At 49.4% G+C, this 16,206-nt stretch overlaps 1 protein-coding gene across 2 annotated transcripts in view; it reads left to right on the forward strand.

The window, feature by feature from the left end:
• Positions 1-446: 446 nt before the first annotated feature.
• The window catches only part of SPEF2 (sperm flagellar 2), a 76,059-nt gene continuing 60,299 nt past the window's right edge, over positions 447-16,206 (forward strand). The window contains exons 1-2 of one of the 2 annotated variants that reach the window (XM_072134796.1): positions 447-630; positions 14,896-14,998. In XM_072134796.1, the coding sequence (XP_071990897.1) occupies positions 573-630; positions 14,896-14,998 (161 nt within the window). In that variant the 5' untranslated portion in view covers positions 447-572. The remainder of the gene's footprint in view (positions 631-14,895; positions 14,999-16,206) is intronic. The other variant, XM_072134786.1, reaches the window with a different exon arrangement.

A 16,206-nucleotide genomic window follows, 5' to 3' on the forward strand; every position in this document is an offset into this window, starting at 1 on the left:
GTGTCGCTGTGTAGTAGTAGCAGGGGCCGGGCAGCAGGTGGCGCTGTGTAGTAGTAGCAGGGGCCGGCAGCAGGTGGCGCTGTGTAGTTGTAGCAGGGGCCAGGCAGCAGGTGGCGCTGTGTAGTAATAGCAGGGGCCGGGCAGCAGGTGGCGCTGTGTAGTAGTAGCAGGGGCCGGGCAGCAGGTGGCGCTGTGTAGAAGTAGCAGGGGCCGGGCAGCAGGTGGCGCTGCTTAGTAGTAGCAGGGACCGGGCAGCAGGTGGCGCTGTGTAGTAGTAGCAGGGGCCGGGCAGCAGGTGGCGCTGCTTAGTAGTAGCAGGGGCCGGGCAGCAGGTGGCGCTGTGTAGTAGTAGCAGGGGCCTGGCAGCAGGTGGTGCTGTGTAGTAGTAGCAGGGGCCGGGCAGCAGGTGGCGCTGTGCACTCTCTGTAGTAGCCGCATTCCTCCAGCTCTGGTCTCTATGGTACACGCCGCGGCTTGGACACAGTCTCTATGGTAATGGTTGTCATGGAGCCGGGACGCGGCCTGGAGGCTCCCGTATAGATCGCACGATCAGCTGCTCCGGGGCCGCGGACATGACCGACATCATCTGCCAGTGGCTGAACGACGAGCTGGGGCTGTCCCGGCGTGTAGGTGAGTGAGAACCGCAGTCCTGTGTGTACATGTCCCGAGCGGCAGGTGCCGGACATGCTGGGACCTGTAGTGCCGGGGGATGCGGCTGTGCTGTATTGTACAGGGGTTGTGCGGTTTGAAGGAATAAGGAGTCTCCGGTGCTTTGGGGACACGGATCTTAGATTGTTATAAAGAGATGAGGGGAACACAATCATATGGAAAGAGCTGTATCTGGTAACTATCTGCTGGCCCTATGGGAGCACACTGATGGCACTATGGGGGCACACTGCTGGCACTATGGGGGCACTCTGCTGGCACTATGGGGGCACTCTGCTGGCACTATGGGGGCACTCTGCTGGCACTATGGGGGCACTCTGCTGGCACTATGCTGGGACTATGGGGGCACACTGCTGGGGCTATGGGGGCACACTGCTGGCACTATGGGGGCACACTGCTGGCGCTATAGGGGCACACTGCTGGCACTATGGGGGTACACTGCTAGAACTCTGCTGGTGCTATGGGGGCACACTTCTGGAGCTGTGGGGGAACTCTGCTGGTGCTATGGGGGCACACTGCTGGCGCTATGGGGGCACTCTGCTGGAGCTATGGGGGCACTCTGCTGGAGCTATGGGGGCACTCTGCTGGCTCTATGGGGGCACTCTGCTGGCTCTATGGGGGCACACTGCTGGCGCTATGGTGGCACTCTGCTGGTACTATGGCGGCACTATGCTGGGACTATGCGGGCAAACTGCTGGCGCTATGGGGGCACTCTGCTGGCACTGTGGGGGCACTCTGTTGGCATTGTGGAGGCACTCTGCTGGCGCTATGGGGACACTCTGCTGGCACTATGGGGGCACTCTGCTGGCACTATGGGGGCACTCTGCTGGCACTATGCTGGGACTATGGGGGCACACTGCTGGGGCTATGGGGGCACACTGCTGGCACTATGGGGGCACACTGCTGGCGCTATAGGGGCACACTGCTGGCACTATGGGGGTACACTGCTAGAACTCTGCTGGTGCTATGGGGGCACACTTCTGGAGCTGTGGGGGAACTCTGCTGGTGCTATGGGGGCACACTGCTGGCGCTATGGGGGCACTCTGCTGGAGCTATGGGGCACTCTGCTGGAGCTATGGGGCACTCTGCTGGAGCTATGGGGGCACTCTGCTGGCTCTATGGGGGCACTCTGCTGGCTCTATGGGGGCACACTGCTGGCGCTATGGTGGCACTCTGCTGGTACTATGGCGGCACTATGCTGGGACTATGCGGGCAAACTGCTGGCACTATGGGGACACACTGCTGGCGCTATGGGGGCACTCTGCTGGCACTGTGGGGGCACTCTGTTGGCATTGTGGAGGCACTCTGCTGGCGCTATGGGGACACTCTGCTGGCGCTATGGGGACACTCTGCTGGTGCTATGGGGGCACTCTGCTGGTGCTATGGGAGCACTCTGCTGGCACTATGGGGGCACTCTGGTGGCGCTATGGGGGCACTCTGCTGGCACTATGGGGGAGCGCTGCTGGCGCTATGGAGGCATTCTGCTGGCACTATGGGGGAACGCTGCTGGCGCTATGGGGGCACTCTGCTGGCACTATGGGGGCACTCTGCTGGCATTGTGGGGGCTCTCTGCTGGCGCTATGGGGGCACTCTGCTGACGCTATAGGGGCACACTGCTGGCACTATGGGGGCACTATGAGGGAACACTGCTGGCTCAATGGGGCACTCTGCTGGCACTATGGGGGCACTCTGCTGGCGCTTTGGGGGCACTCTGCTGTCACTATTGGGGCACTCTGCTGGCGCTATGGGGGCACTCTGCTGGCGCTATGGGGGCACTCTGCTGGAGCTATGGGGCCACTCTGCTGGTGCTATGGTGGCACTCTGGGGGCACTCTGCTGGCGCTACGGGGGCACTCTGCTGGCGCTATGGGGGCACTCTGCTGGCGCTATGGGGGCATTCTGCTAGTACTTTGGGAGCACTATGGGGCCACTCTGCTGGCACTATGGGGGCACTCTGCTTGAGCTATGGGGGCACTCTGCTGGAACTATGCGGGCACTCTGTACGTATCCAACAACTCAACACTAAGGAGGTTGGAGAAATCTCATCCAATCTGCTATATGAGTAATCATTCATATTATATAACTTACTGGCTGGAGATCCCGGAGTAGCTCAGGATAGGAAATAAAAATATTATATATCTATCTCTCCCTGTCTGTCACTCACTCTCCCTGCCTCTCTCAGTTACTCTCCCTGTCTGTTTCTAACTCACACTCACTGGTTGTCTCTCTATCACTCACATAGGCTACCTGCCTGTCTCTCACTTAGTCACTCACTCTCTCCGCCTGTCTCTGTGTCTCTCAGTTACACTCCCCGTCTGTCTCTCTATAACTCACTCTCCCCACCTGTAGCTCACTCTCCCTGTCTGTCTCTATGTTGCTCACTCTCACTTGCTAGTACTCTGCTGGCACTATGGGGGCACTCTGCTGGCACTATGGGGGCACTCTGCTGGCATTGTGGGGGCACTCTGTTGGAACTATGGGGGCACTCTGCTGGAGCTATGGGGCACACTGCTGGCATTGTGGGGGCACTCTGCTGGAGCTATGGGGGCACACTGTTGGCGCTATTGGGGCACACTGCTGGCACACTGCTCTGCTATAGACTCTTCTAGTACTATGGGGGCACTATGGGGCCACTCTGTTGGCACTATGGGGGCACTCTGCTTGAGCTATGGCGGCACACTGTGGCATTGTGGGGGCACTCTGCTGGAGCTATTGGGGCACACTGTGGCATTGTGGGGGCACTCTGCTGGAGCTATGGGGGCACGCTGCTAGTAATATGGGGGCACTCTGCTGGCACTATGGGGGCACTCTGCTTGAGCTATGGCGGCACACTGCTGGCATTGTGTGGGCACTCTGCTGGAGCTATGGGGGCACACTGCTGGCGCTATAGGGGCACACTGCTGGTGCAATGGGGGCACTCTGCTGCCACTATGGGGGCACTCTGCTGCCACTATGGGGGCACTCTGCTGGCGCTATGGGGCCACTCTGCTGGTGCTATGGTCGCACTCTGGGGGCACACTGCTGGCGCTATGGGGGCACACTGCTGGCGCTATGGGGGCAATTTGCTGGCACTATGAGGGAACTCTGCTGGCACTATGGGGGCACTCTGCTGGCGCTGTGGTGGCACTCTGCGAGCACTCTGCTGCAGCTATGGTGGCACACTGCAGGCACTATGGGGGCAATGGTATAATGGGAGTCACAGGTTATGTCCGTACATCGTTGACCATTCTATAACCAATAAGAGATGAGATGATCCCCCCCCCCCCTCCTCTCCTCCAGAAGTTCCTGTAGCGTCACACGGGTCTCCCAGCACATTTATATCTATAGACAATTAGACCAAAAGTTCCCACCTGGTCGTATCCAACAACTCAACACTAAGGAGATTGGAGAAATCTCATCCAATCTGCTATATGAGTAATCATTCATATTATATAACTCACTGGCTGGAGATCCCGGAGTAGCTAGGGATAGGAAATAACTGCTCTAAGTTATAAAAAAATAGGCGGTTACCAAAAAATATTATATATCTATCTCTCCCTGTCTGTCACTCACTCTCCCTAACTCACACTTACCGGCTGTCTCTCTGTTACTCATTCAGGCTACCTGCCTGTCTCTCACTTAGTCACTCACTCTCTCTGCCTGTCTCTGTGTCTCTCAGTTACACTCCCTGTCTGTCTCTCTGTCGCTAACTCTCCCTGTCTGTCTCTCTGTCGCTAACTCTCCCTGTCTGTCTCTCTGTCGCTAACTCTCCCTGTCTGTCTCTCTGTCGCTAACTCTCCCTGTTTGTCTCTCTGTCGCTAACTCCCCCTGTCTGTCTCTCTATCACTCACTCTCCCCACCTGCTGCTCACTCTCCCTGTCTGTCTCTCTGTCGCTCACTCTCCCCGCCTGTCTCTCTGTCGCTCACTCTCCCCGCCTGTCTCTCTGTCGCTCACTCTCCCCGCCTGTCTCTCACTCTCCCCGTTACTCTGGATTAGGCGTTCAAGGAGCATATAAAGACATACAGTGATGGTGAAGCATGTTGTCCACAATGCTGTATGTCTTTATATGCTCCATGAACGCCTAATCCAGAGTAACGGACGGCGTATCTGTATCTATCCCTCTGTGGAGTCAGGTGACGAAACGCGTCAGGGAAGGTGGCGCTGACAGGGGGCATGCTTTCTCAATGATAAGGACAGATGTGGGCTGCCCTTGTCAGGGCGGGAGTTAAAGGGGTGGATTTAGGGACAGGATCATTCCACGTTGCCCCCGCTACCCACCCGCTGAGCTTGGAGATGCCTGAATCATGGTAGGAGATGACCATTTGTCTTGGTGACCTAATCCATATTGATTGGTGTTCATGCTTGTTTTTGTTATCACAGATTTATACTTCCGCTTGGTTTTCACCTAAGTATACTTAGGGTTACCTTTTTTACATACTTTTTTCAATCTGCATTACAGTGTGGGTTTTTTTTATGTGATTTAATAATAAAAGTTACATTTTAGCACTTTAGCCCTCCATCCCCTTTTCCCCTACTTTGCTGTATTAATTGTATATTGGAGGTTTCGTGACTAACCACACATTTATTCTACTTGCTGAGTTCTCATTTCCTATAGTAACCAATCACAGCTCAGAGCTCATATTAATCACCTGTGGCAGAATAGCAACCAATCACAGCTCAGCTCACAACTACCACAGCAGCAGCAGACAGTGGGGGTCATTTACTAAGAGCCTGATTCGCGTTTTCCCGACATGTTACCCGAATATTTCTGATTTGCGCCGATTTCCCTGAATTGCCCCGGGATTTTGGCGCACGCGATCGGATTGTGGCGCATCGGCGCTGGCATGCACGCGACGGAAATGGGGGGGGCGTTGCCGAACGAAAACCCGACGGATTCGGAAAAAAACGCTGCATTTAAAAAAAAAAAAAAATGTGACGCGAAAATTGCACTCAGTCCGGCTCGGTGTATTCCAGTGTGTTCCAGGGAACTTCAGCGCAGCAGCGCCACCTGGTGGACGTCGGAGGAACTACCTTAATAAATCCCGGCCAGACCCGAATCCTCCGCAGAGAACACGCCGCTGGATCGCGAATGGACCGGGTAAGTAAATCTGCCCCAGTGACTCCTGTGTATACAGGTTAATAAATGGATTTTGGAAAGCGCGGGGTGAAAATTTCAGCTAAAAACCTGGTCTATGACTTTCCCTGAGTGTCAGAGAGCGACTGTGCAAAATTTGGTGACTGTAAACGTGACGGTGCAGATTCCTTTAGCGGACAAACACACATACATCCAGCTTTATACCGTATATTGGATACATTATTATGTATCTTTGTAACAATGTGGATATTTTAATTGTGTCAAAATTCTATGGGTGAAGACACATGTGGCGTTTTTAGGCCGTTTTTGGGCCGTTATTTGTTAGTGCGTTTTCAGATCGTTAAAAACGTGTGCGTTAAAAAACATGTTTTTTAACGGATGCGTTTTAATGATCTAAAAACGGCCTGAAAACGCCACATGTGTCTTCACCCTAAGGAGTTTTCCATCATTTGGGGTTTCTGTCTACATACTAGCACCATACTGCGCGTAATTAATATATCAATGCGGTGCCCTATGTTACCCATAGGGTGCAGAAGTAATACATATCTATAGTGCCCAATAATAATGCAATACTGTGCATAAGCATCTATACAGTGCCCCATAATACACATAATTATAGTATAGATCTACACAGTGCCCCGCATAATACTGTGCAGTCACCCCAGGATTTGGGGATCCTCTGCCTTTCCCTTGCAGATCTTCTCCAGGTCCCTCAGGTTGGATGGTGAACATGGTGGAAGCCATTTTCATGTCTCTCCAGAGATGCTCCATTGGGTTTAGGTCCGGGCTCTGGCTGGGCCAGTCAGGAATGGTCACAGAGATGTTCTGAAGCCTCTGCTGTGTTATTTTAGCCGTGTGCTTAGGGTCATTGTCTTGTTGGAAGGTTCGGCCCAGTCTGAGGTCCAGAGCATCTAGAAGAGGTTCATCCAGGATATCTCTGTACTTGGCCGCATTCATCTTTCCTTCCATTACACCCAGTGGTCCTGTGGGTGCACGTTCTTCATGAGTCTGGTGCCCTCTACACTGCCCCGACAGAGTGCATCAATTCTGTCTGCAAAATGAATGTGGCACAAGGACCGAATGAGCTTCGGAACGCCCCTTTAGGTGCAGAATTTTGTGTTGTGTCGGGTATAGTGCTGCCACACAAAAGGGTCGTGTGTGACAGATATGTTGCACGGACAATTCTTAAATATCTGTACAAGCAGTTTGCACTGCTGTAGGCTGCAGTGATGAGTGACTTTGTGGAACCTTTTCCCATTTCCCTTATTTACCTCTGTCACCAAGGCTCCTTCTAACGCAGTGGTTCTCAACCTTTCTAATGCTGTGACCCCACAATACAGTTCCTCATACTGTGGTGACCCCAAACCATGCAACTCGCAGTAAAAACACAGTAAAATTGCAGCTCTGATGGCTTTAGGCGACCCCCGGTTTTGGTCGTTCGACCCCAGCTGGGGTCCCGACCCACAGGTTGAGAACCACTGTTCTAACGATTGCTTAGTTTGGCTAGACGGCCAGGTCGAGGAACAGTTATGGTCGGCCCAAACTTCTTCCATTTAAAAATTGTGATCACTGTGTTTTTAGGAACCTTGAGTGCTGCAAAAATTCTTTTGTAACCTTGACCAGATCTGTGCCTTGTCACAATTCTGTCTCTGAGCTCCCTGGGCAGTTCCTTAGACCTCATGATTCTCATGTGCTCTGACATGCACTGTGAGCTGTGAGGTCTTATATAGACAGGTTGGTGCCTTCCTAATCAAGTCCAATCAGTTTAATTAAACACAGCTGGACTCCAATGACGGAGTAGAACCATCTTAAGGAGAATCAGAAGGAAATGGACAGCATGTGAGTTAATAGTGAGTTAATATGATTTTCACAGCAAAGCGTCTGAATACTTATGACCTTGTCAAGATGCGGAGTGTACATTAATAAGCAAAAAAAAAAATGAATCAATGAAACAGAGTGAATATAAATTTTAGCGGCAGAGGCTGTGATGAGGGGAAAGAGACTGTGACAGGCGCTTGAGTCATTGATGGGTGGGTAGAGGCTGTGACGTGGTGGTAGAGGCTGTGTCGGGACGCTTGAGGCTGTGAGGAGGTGGTAGAGGCTGTGTCGGGACGCTTGAGGCTGTGAGGAGGTGGTAGAGGCTGTGTCGGGACGCTTGAGGCTGTGAGGAGGTGGTAGAGGCTGTGTCGGGACGCTTGAGGCTGTGAGGAGGTGGTAGAGGCTGTGTCGGGACGCTTGAGGCTGTGATGCCCATTTTCCTTTACTCCTAATGCTGCCCCTAGTATGTGCTGTGCACGTAATGTTCATCCTCAGGGAGTCTGACAAAGTCCCTTCTGGATTACTCCGGAGTCTCCCTTTAATCTTCACCTGCCACCCTACTGAATAACAGAGTCATAAGATTGTAGATCTGCAGCTGGATCATAAAGGGTTAATCATTGGCTTCAGATTTTGGCAGCCTCCGTGTATTTGCTGTAGTTACAGAGGTATTTTACCTTGGTGGACCTCATGTGTGTCCCCTGAGTGTCACCTGTGTGCTTCAGGGAGGAACTTCCTGCACAGCAGAGCAAAGCTCTGCATAATACCGCCATCATGTACCCAACCAACCGGGCTGCAGGAGATCCAGGGAATCTCTGTGCGCTTCCATATCAGCTATGATCTTTAAAATAATGACATTTCTAGAATCTCTGCCCCTTCCATATCCATTAGTCCCTTTCTGCTCTCTGACCTCTCCAGAAACCTCTGTCCTCCACAGACACCTCTATACTCTCCGGACCCGTCTACCTTCTCTGGACCCCTCTACTTTCTCCAGACCCCTCTACCTTCTCCGGAACCCTCTACCTTCTCCGGACCCCTCTACCTTCTCCGAAGGCTCTCTACCTTCTCCGGTCCCGTCTACCTTCTCCGAAGGCTCTCTACCTTCTCCGGTCCCGTCTACCTTCTCTGGAGCCCGTCTACCTTCTCCGGAGCCCGTCTACCTTCTCCGGACCCCTCTACCTTCTCCGGTCCCGTCTACCTGCTCCGGACTCGTCTATTTTCTCCAGACCCTTCTTTCTTTTTCAGACCCTTCAGTCCTCTCCGGACCCATCTATCCTCTCCAAAACCTTTTGTCCCTCCAGTACCTATTTCCTTCTCCAGACCACTCTATCCTCTTCAAATACATTGGTCCCCTCTATCCTCTCAGGATTCAGTTATCCCTCCAGACCCTTCTATCCCTGTCCAGATATTTCCTCCTGATCTCTTTGTCTCCTGAGACTGCTCTGTCCCTTCCAGCTTTCTCTATCGTCATTAAAACCCCTGGTCCTCCACAAATCCCTTGGTCCTTCTAGCATTTTATCCTTTCCAGATCTCTGTATCCTCTCCACTATGTCTGTGCAGTTTAGTAGTGAGTCCCTCTTATTTAGGTGATCCTAAGCTCATCAGGCACCAGAGGGACCATGTCTAATAACTCCAGTCCTGTGGTTGTCAGTTCTAGCATCTCCAAATCTGTGAGTCACCTCCAGCAAACAAACAAGAAGTAGCAGGAGATACAGGGAGAAACAAACACTTCTCTGTCCCCAGAGGACGCACTTCACATGCTTCTACTGCTAATAGCCGAGTGCTGCACTCCGGAAACCCATCCTGATCTCTTACTCTAATGACTTGTTTGTTTCCTGAGAAACTAATTATTATCCAAAAACTTTTACAGGCCTCTGTATACAGCAAACGGATGTAATAATTCTGATTTCAATCACTTGCATAATGTTACTTATCTTACATAATATTTGCCTAATTTACATTGTGCTTTATACTCCGGAGCTGCACTCACTATTCTGCTGCTGGTGGAGCCACATACATGACATTACTTATCCTGTACTGATCCTGAGTTACATCCTGTATTATACTCCAGAGCTGCACTCACTATTCTGCTGCTGGTGCAGTCACTGTGTACATACATGACATTACTTATCCTGTACTGATCCTGAGTTACATCCTGTATTATACTCCAGAGCTGCACTCACTATTCTGCTGCTGGTGCAGTCACTGTGTACATACATGACATTACTTATCCTGTACTGATCCCGAGTTACATCCTGTATTATACTCCAGAGCTGCACTCACTATTCTGCTGCTGGTGTAGTCACTGTGTACATACATGACATTACTTATCCTGTACTGATCCTGAGTTACATCCTGTATTATACTCCAGAGCTGCACTCACTATTCTGCTGCTGGTGCAGTCACTGTGTACATACATGACATTACTTATCCTGTACTGATCCTGAGTTACATCCTGTATTATACTGCAGAGCTGCACTCATTATTCTTCTGCTGGTGCAGTCACTGTGTACATACATGACATTACTTATCCTGTACTGATCCTGAGTTACATCCTGTATTATACTCCAGAGCTGCACTCACTATTCTGCTGCTGGTGCAGTCACTGTGTACATACATGACATTACTTATCCTGTACTGATCCCGAGTTACATCCTGTATTATACTGCAGAGCTGCACTCACTATTCTGCTGCTGGTGCAGTCACTGTGTACATACATGACATTACTTATCCTGTACTGATCCTGAGTTACATCCTGTATTATACTGCAGAGCTGCACTCACTATTCTGCTGCTGGTGCAGTCACTGTGTACATACATGACATTACTTATCCTGTACTGATCCTGAGTTACATCCTGTATTATACTGCAGAGCTGCACTCATTATTCTTCTGCTGGTGCAGTCACTGTGTACATACATGACATTACTTATCCTGTACTGATCCTGAGTTACATCCTGTATTATACTCCAGAGCTGCACTCACTATTCTGCTGCTGGTGCAGTCCCTGTGTACATACATGACATTACTTATCCTGTACTGATCCTGAGTTACATCCTGTATTATACTCCAGAGCTGCACTCACTATTCTGCTGCTGGTGCAGTCACTGTGTACATACATGACATTACTTATCCTGTACTGATCCCGAGTTACATCCTGTATTATACTCCAGAGCTGCACTCACTATTCTGCTGCTGGTGCAGTCACTGTGTACATACATGACATTACTTATCCTGTACTGATCCTGAGTTACATCCTGTATTATACTGCAGAGCTGCACTCACTATTCTGCTGCTGGTGCAGTCACTGTGTACATACATGACATTACTTATCCTGTACTGATCCTGAGTTACATCCTGTATTATACTGCAGAGCTGCACTCACTATTCTGCTGCTGGTGCAGTCACTGTGTACATACATGACATTACTTATCCTGTACTGATCCTGAGTTACATCATGTATTATACTCCAGAGCTGCACTCACTATTCTGCTGCTGGTGCAGTCACTGTGTACATACATGACATTACTTATCCTGTACTGATCCTGAGTTACATCCTGTATTATACTGCAGAGCTGCACTCACTATTCTGCTGCTGGTGCAGTCACTGTGTACTGTGTGACTTTGAACCTGTACCTAATGACATGACACAGGTCTGCATCGAGGAGTTTAGAAGAGGGGTTCCCTCAACCTTCTGCCCACCCTTGCCGGCCGGTCATCCTATTGACAATTTTGTCCAACGCGTGATTGAGGACGTCAGAGCATTGATTCATCCGATCACCGCAGATAATATATCTCCGAGTGAGAAACTAGCTCTGAAGTACCTCAAAACGCAGGATGACGTAATTATAAAACCGGCCGACAAGGGTGGGAACGTGGTGGTCATGACACGGGAATATTATTTGACTGAGGCCAATCGCCAGTTGGGGGATACCTGTACCTATAGACGCCTTGACCAGAACCCGACTCGGAATTACGCATCACGCCTTCAGACCCTACTTAGGCGTAATGTGGAGAAGGGGATTCTCTCTAAAAGGACAGCCGACCGATTGTTTCCAAAAAATCCTATATATCCGGTGTGGTATTTCCTCCCTAAGATTCATAAGACCCTCTGTGACCCACCAGGACGTCCCATCGTCGCTGGTATAGGGTCCATTACGGAACCCATTTCTCAATACCTAGATTGGTTACTACGCCCATTGTTGAACGACATTCCGGCCTATCTGAAGGACACGACGGCCTTCCTCTTAGCCATCGAGGATTTGATATGGCAGGAGGGCTTCCAGCTCGTTTCCATCGACGTTGAGAGCCTATATACCCGCATTCCGCAGGACCTTGGCGTCGAGGCTGTGCGCCTGGCTCTGCGGAATGCGGGTAAGGATGCTGACTACATTGTCTTCGTGAGTGATGCACTCACCTTTGTCTTATCCCATAATGCGTTCATGTTCAATGATTCTTGGTATGCGCAGAGGGTGGGCACAGCTATGGGTACTCCTGTAGCCTGCACATTGGCTAACATTTTCTTGGCTGTTTTTGAGTCCCGCTTTGTCCATTCTCTGCGCAATCCGTTTATCAAAAGCATTCGTATGTATCTACGTTACGTGGACGATATTTTTATTGTTTGGGATGGATCACATGACGCATTCTCCTCTTTTGTCGATTATCTAAATGACAGCAATGACATGAACATGAAATTTACTTCTCTGTTTGGGGGCGAGTCATTAGATTTTTTGGACGTAAGGCTCAAGATAGTTGACGGAACCCTTTCTACAGAAGGATTTAGAAAACCCACAGCGACCAACTCACTTTTGCATTATGATAGTTCCCACCCTTCACATGTAAAATCCGGTGTTCCCTTTAGTCAATTCTTACGCCTTAAGAGACTTAATAGTGACAATACAAGGTTTCAACAGCAAGCACAGGAACTCGCTGCACGGTTTTTAGAACGCGGTTACCCAGACAAAGATATACAGGTTGCCCTAAAAAAAGCCGATGCTATTCCTAGACGAAGTCTTTTTGCCAATGCCAAGAAAGAGAAGAATAAAAATGAGAGGAGATTTGCTTTCTCCTTTGATTTTAGCCCTAATGAAGGCATTATCCGCAGGGCTATCAATAAACATTGGAATATTCTTCGTCAGGAATCAAAATTGGCTGAATTTACGGTCCACAGACCACTCGTTACCTTTAGACGTAGCCCTACATTGAGGACTGAGCTTGTCCAAAGCAGATACTCGACTGCGAGACAAAATTGGCTCAGCAAAGGAGCTCCTAAGGGAAACTTTAAATGTGGGCACTGTAATTTCTGCAGATGTAACATGCAGGCTAAATCTTTGAACCTAGGAGGTGTGACGATTGACGTGAAAAGCTTTATTACTTGCAGAACAACGTTTGTAGTATATGTTCTCCTCTGTCCTTGTAACAGATTTTATATCGGTAAAACAATCAGAAATATGTTTACACGAGTTAGAGAACATCTTAATTCCATTGAGACCGGGAATGGCTGTCCGAGGCTGATCGAACATATGAGGCTTTATCACCCCAATGACTCTAACTCACTCCGCTTTGCGGGCATAGAGAGGGTAGATAATAACCCAAGGGGCGGAGATCGCCAGAAAGCCCTCTTACGCCGTGAAGCCAAATGGATTCTTAGATGTAATGCTATGGGTGCCTTAGGATTGAATGATCGGAACGATCTTAGTGTTTTCCTATAACTTCCGACGATTCACGTAGAGACATAGTTCGCCCCTCCGTATACATCTCACTCAGCCATTACGGTCTCATCTTGAAAACATTAACTGTTCATGTAATGCATTTTCCCCCCATTTGCTTTGTTTTTAACTTACTGTGAACTTAGTCACGTTTATCCATGACTGTGCACTTGTATGTCTTGTTGTTGTGTATCTATGACAACCTCCCGGGACCAGCGCTTAAAACACGCACGCCCCGGAAGGATGACGTCAGAGGCTAGAGAAAGCGCTGGTTAGCGCGAAACGGCCCGTCGCCTTGCCGCATGCCGGCGTCCTGTATCACCTGTGTAGTTTCCAATAAACACTGAAGTTTCTTTGGTGAGTGCCGCAACTTTTCTTCTATTTATCTATTTGGGACTGTCTTATTGCTCCGCTGAGCACCACCTGGGACTTCAATACCACTGCATCAGATGCCAAAATATAACTCCAATAATACCGTGGTCCAATCGTGTCACGAGGTATATAGGGGTGGTGCCAGACCTATTGTCTCTCTCTGTATATGACTGTGTACATACATGACATTACTTATCCTGTACTGATCCTGAGTTACATCCTGTATTATACTCCAGAGCTGCACTCACTATTCTGCTGCTGGTGCAGTCACTGTGTACATACATGACATTACTTATCCTGTACTGATCCTGAGTTACATCCTGTATTATACTGCAGAGCTGCACTCACTATTCTGCTGGTGGTGCAGTCACTGTGTACATACATGACATTACTTATCCTGTACTGATCCTGAGTTACATCCTGTATTATACCCCAGGGCTGCACTCACTATTCTGCTGCTGGTGCAGTCACTGTGTACATACATGACATTACTTATCCTGTACTGATCCTGAGTTACATCCTGTATTATACTGCAGAGCTGCACTCACTATTCTGCTGCTGGTGCAGTCACTGTGTACATACATGACATTACTTATCCTGTACTGATCCTGAGTTATTTCATGTATTATACTCCAGAGCTGCACTCACTATTCTGCTGCTGGTGCAGTCACTGGGTACATACATGACATTACTTATCCTGTACTGATCCTGAGTTACATCCTGTATTATACTCCAGAGCTGCACTCACTATTCTGCTGGTGCAGTCACTGTGTACATACATGACATTACTTATCCTGTACTGATCCTGAGTTACATCCTGTATTATACCCCAGAGCTGCACTCACTATTCTGCTGCTGGTGCAGTCACTGTGTACATACATGACATTACTTATCCTGTACTGATCCTGAGTTACATCCTGTATTATACTGCAGAGCTGCACTCATTATTCTGCTGCTGGTGCAGTCACTGTGCACATACATGACATTACTTATCCTGTACTGATCCTGAGTTACATCCTGTATTATACTGCAGAGCTGCACTCACTATCCACAGTACATTCTATGACTTGAGCACTTAATAGAAACTAGAAATGCATGTAATGTACTGCTGCACTGGTGGGTATCATCCATTAGGGGGCGACACAGTAACACCACTCCTCTCTGGTAAGACTCCTGACATGACAGATACACTCTGAGCACATGGACATATGGGATTATAACTTCATCATTTCCCTTCTGAACCTTCTGTATTTTTCTCCTAGAACCAAAGACTTTTGCCAAGGATTTTTCCACCGGATACCTGATCGGAGAAGTCCTGCACAAATATGAGCTGCAAAATGACTTTGATAAGTTTTCACAAAGCAGGTGAGACCCAAGCCCCCCAAATCTGTGATGCTGGAGGTGGTGTGGAGGGGCAGGGGGGCTGTGTGTTTGATGACCAAGGCTTTTAAGGGCTACATAAAACAAAGTGTTTTTTCTTTACTGACAATTATATTTATACATCAATAATTTTATTGAGTGAACTTTATGACTCAAAACATTTACCACTTGGGATAAAAGTTTCTGATTTTTGTGTATGTCTGTCCTCAGCAGAGCCCCCCTGCTCATCTGTCGCTAGAATCAGGATGGTCAACTCCTGGTGAAGGAGCCTCAGCTACAGGTTCCAGCAATGCCTGGAGATTAGTGATGTGTCGTTCATGAACGAGCCCTCTCTAACAGCCGGCTCTTGTTCGTGAATGACGTGAGCCTTCTCACCTCAGTGGAACAATGGGTCACTTAACCCCGCCCCTAATCGGCTCACCACACCCCCTTTAACCTGATACAATCGGGTAATAAGTGGAGTGGCCTGGGGTGATTAACTGGCCTGTGGCTCTTCTTAGTGAGCGGAACCTAATGAGCCAGCTCACTAAGAAGAGTCATAATTTCCTTCACTACTGGAGATCAGCCATGCCTCTTCCCCCTCCCATCTCACAACAGACCACTCAGCCTGATACAGCAAGTCCTTCTCCTCCCCTCCCTCAGCCACACACAGTTCCCTATCCCATCTCACAGCAGTTGGATACAGCAAGTCCTTCAGCTTTTCTATCACCTGAGCCACACCCCATCCTTTTTCCCATCTCACAGCAGACAGCTCAGTCTCATAGAGCTCTATCCTGCTGCTTTCTTTAGCAATGGCAAATGCCACAACTACCGTACATGCCTCCCCCCTTCACAGCAAGCAGCCCATTGCTGCCTCCCCCCTCCCTCAGCCTCACATTCTTCCCTGTCCCATCTCACAGCAGACAGCTCAGCCTCATAAAGCTCAATCCTGCTGCTTCCTTTAGCAATGCTAAATGCCACAACTACATGCCTCCCCCCTTCACAGCAGGCAGCTCAATGCTGCTCCCCCTCCCTCAGCCTCACATTCTTCCCTGTCCCATCTCACAGCAGACAGCTCAGTCTCATACTCAATCCTGCTGTTTCCCTCAGCAATGCTATTTATTTAATACGTTTATTGCCTTAGCTGGGTTTTTTTTGTATGATAAATATATATATGTAAGACGCACCTCACATTTAGTCAGCAAAATAAAGAA

Source organism: Engystomops pustulosus, chromosome 1, assembly GCF_040894005.1.
Source record: "Engystomops pustulosus chromosome 1, aEngPut4.maternal, whole genome shotgun sequence".
NCBI classification, from domain to species: Eukaryota; Metazoa; Chordata; class Amphibia; order Anura; family Leptodactylidae; genus Engystomops; species Engystomops pustulosus.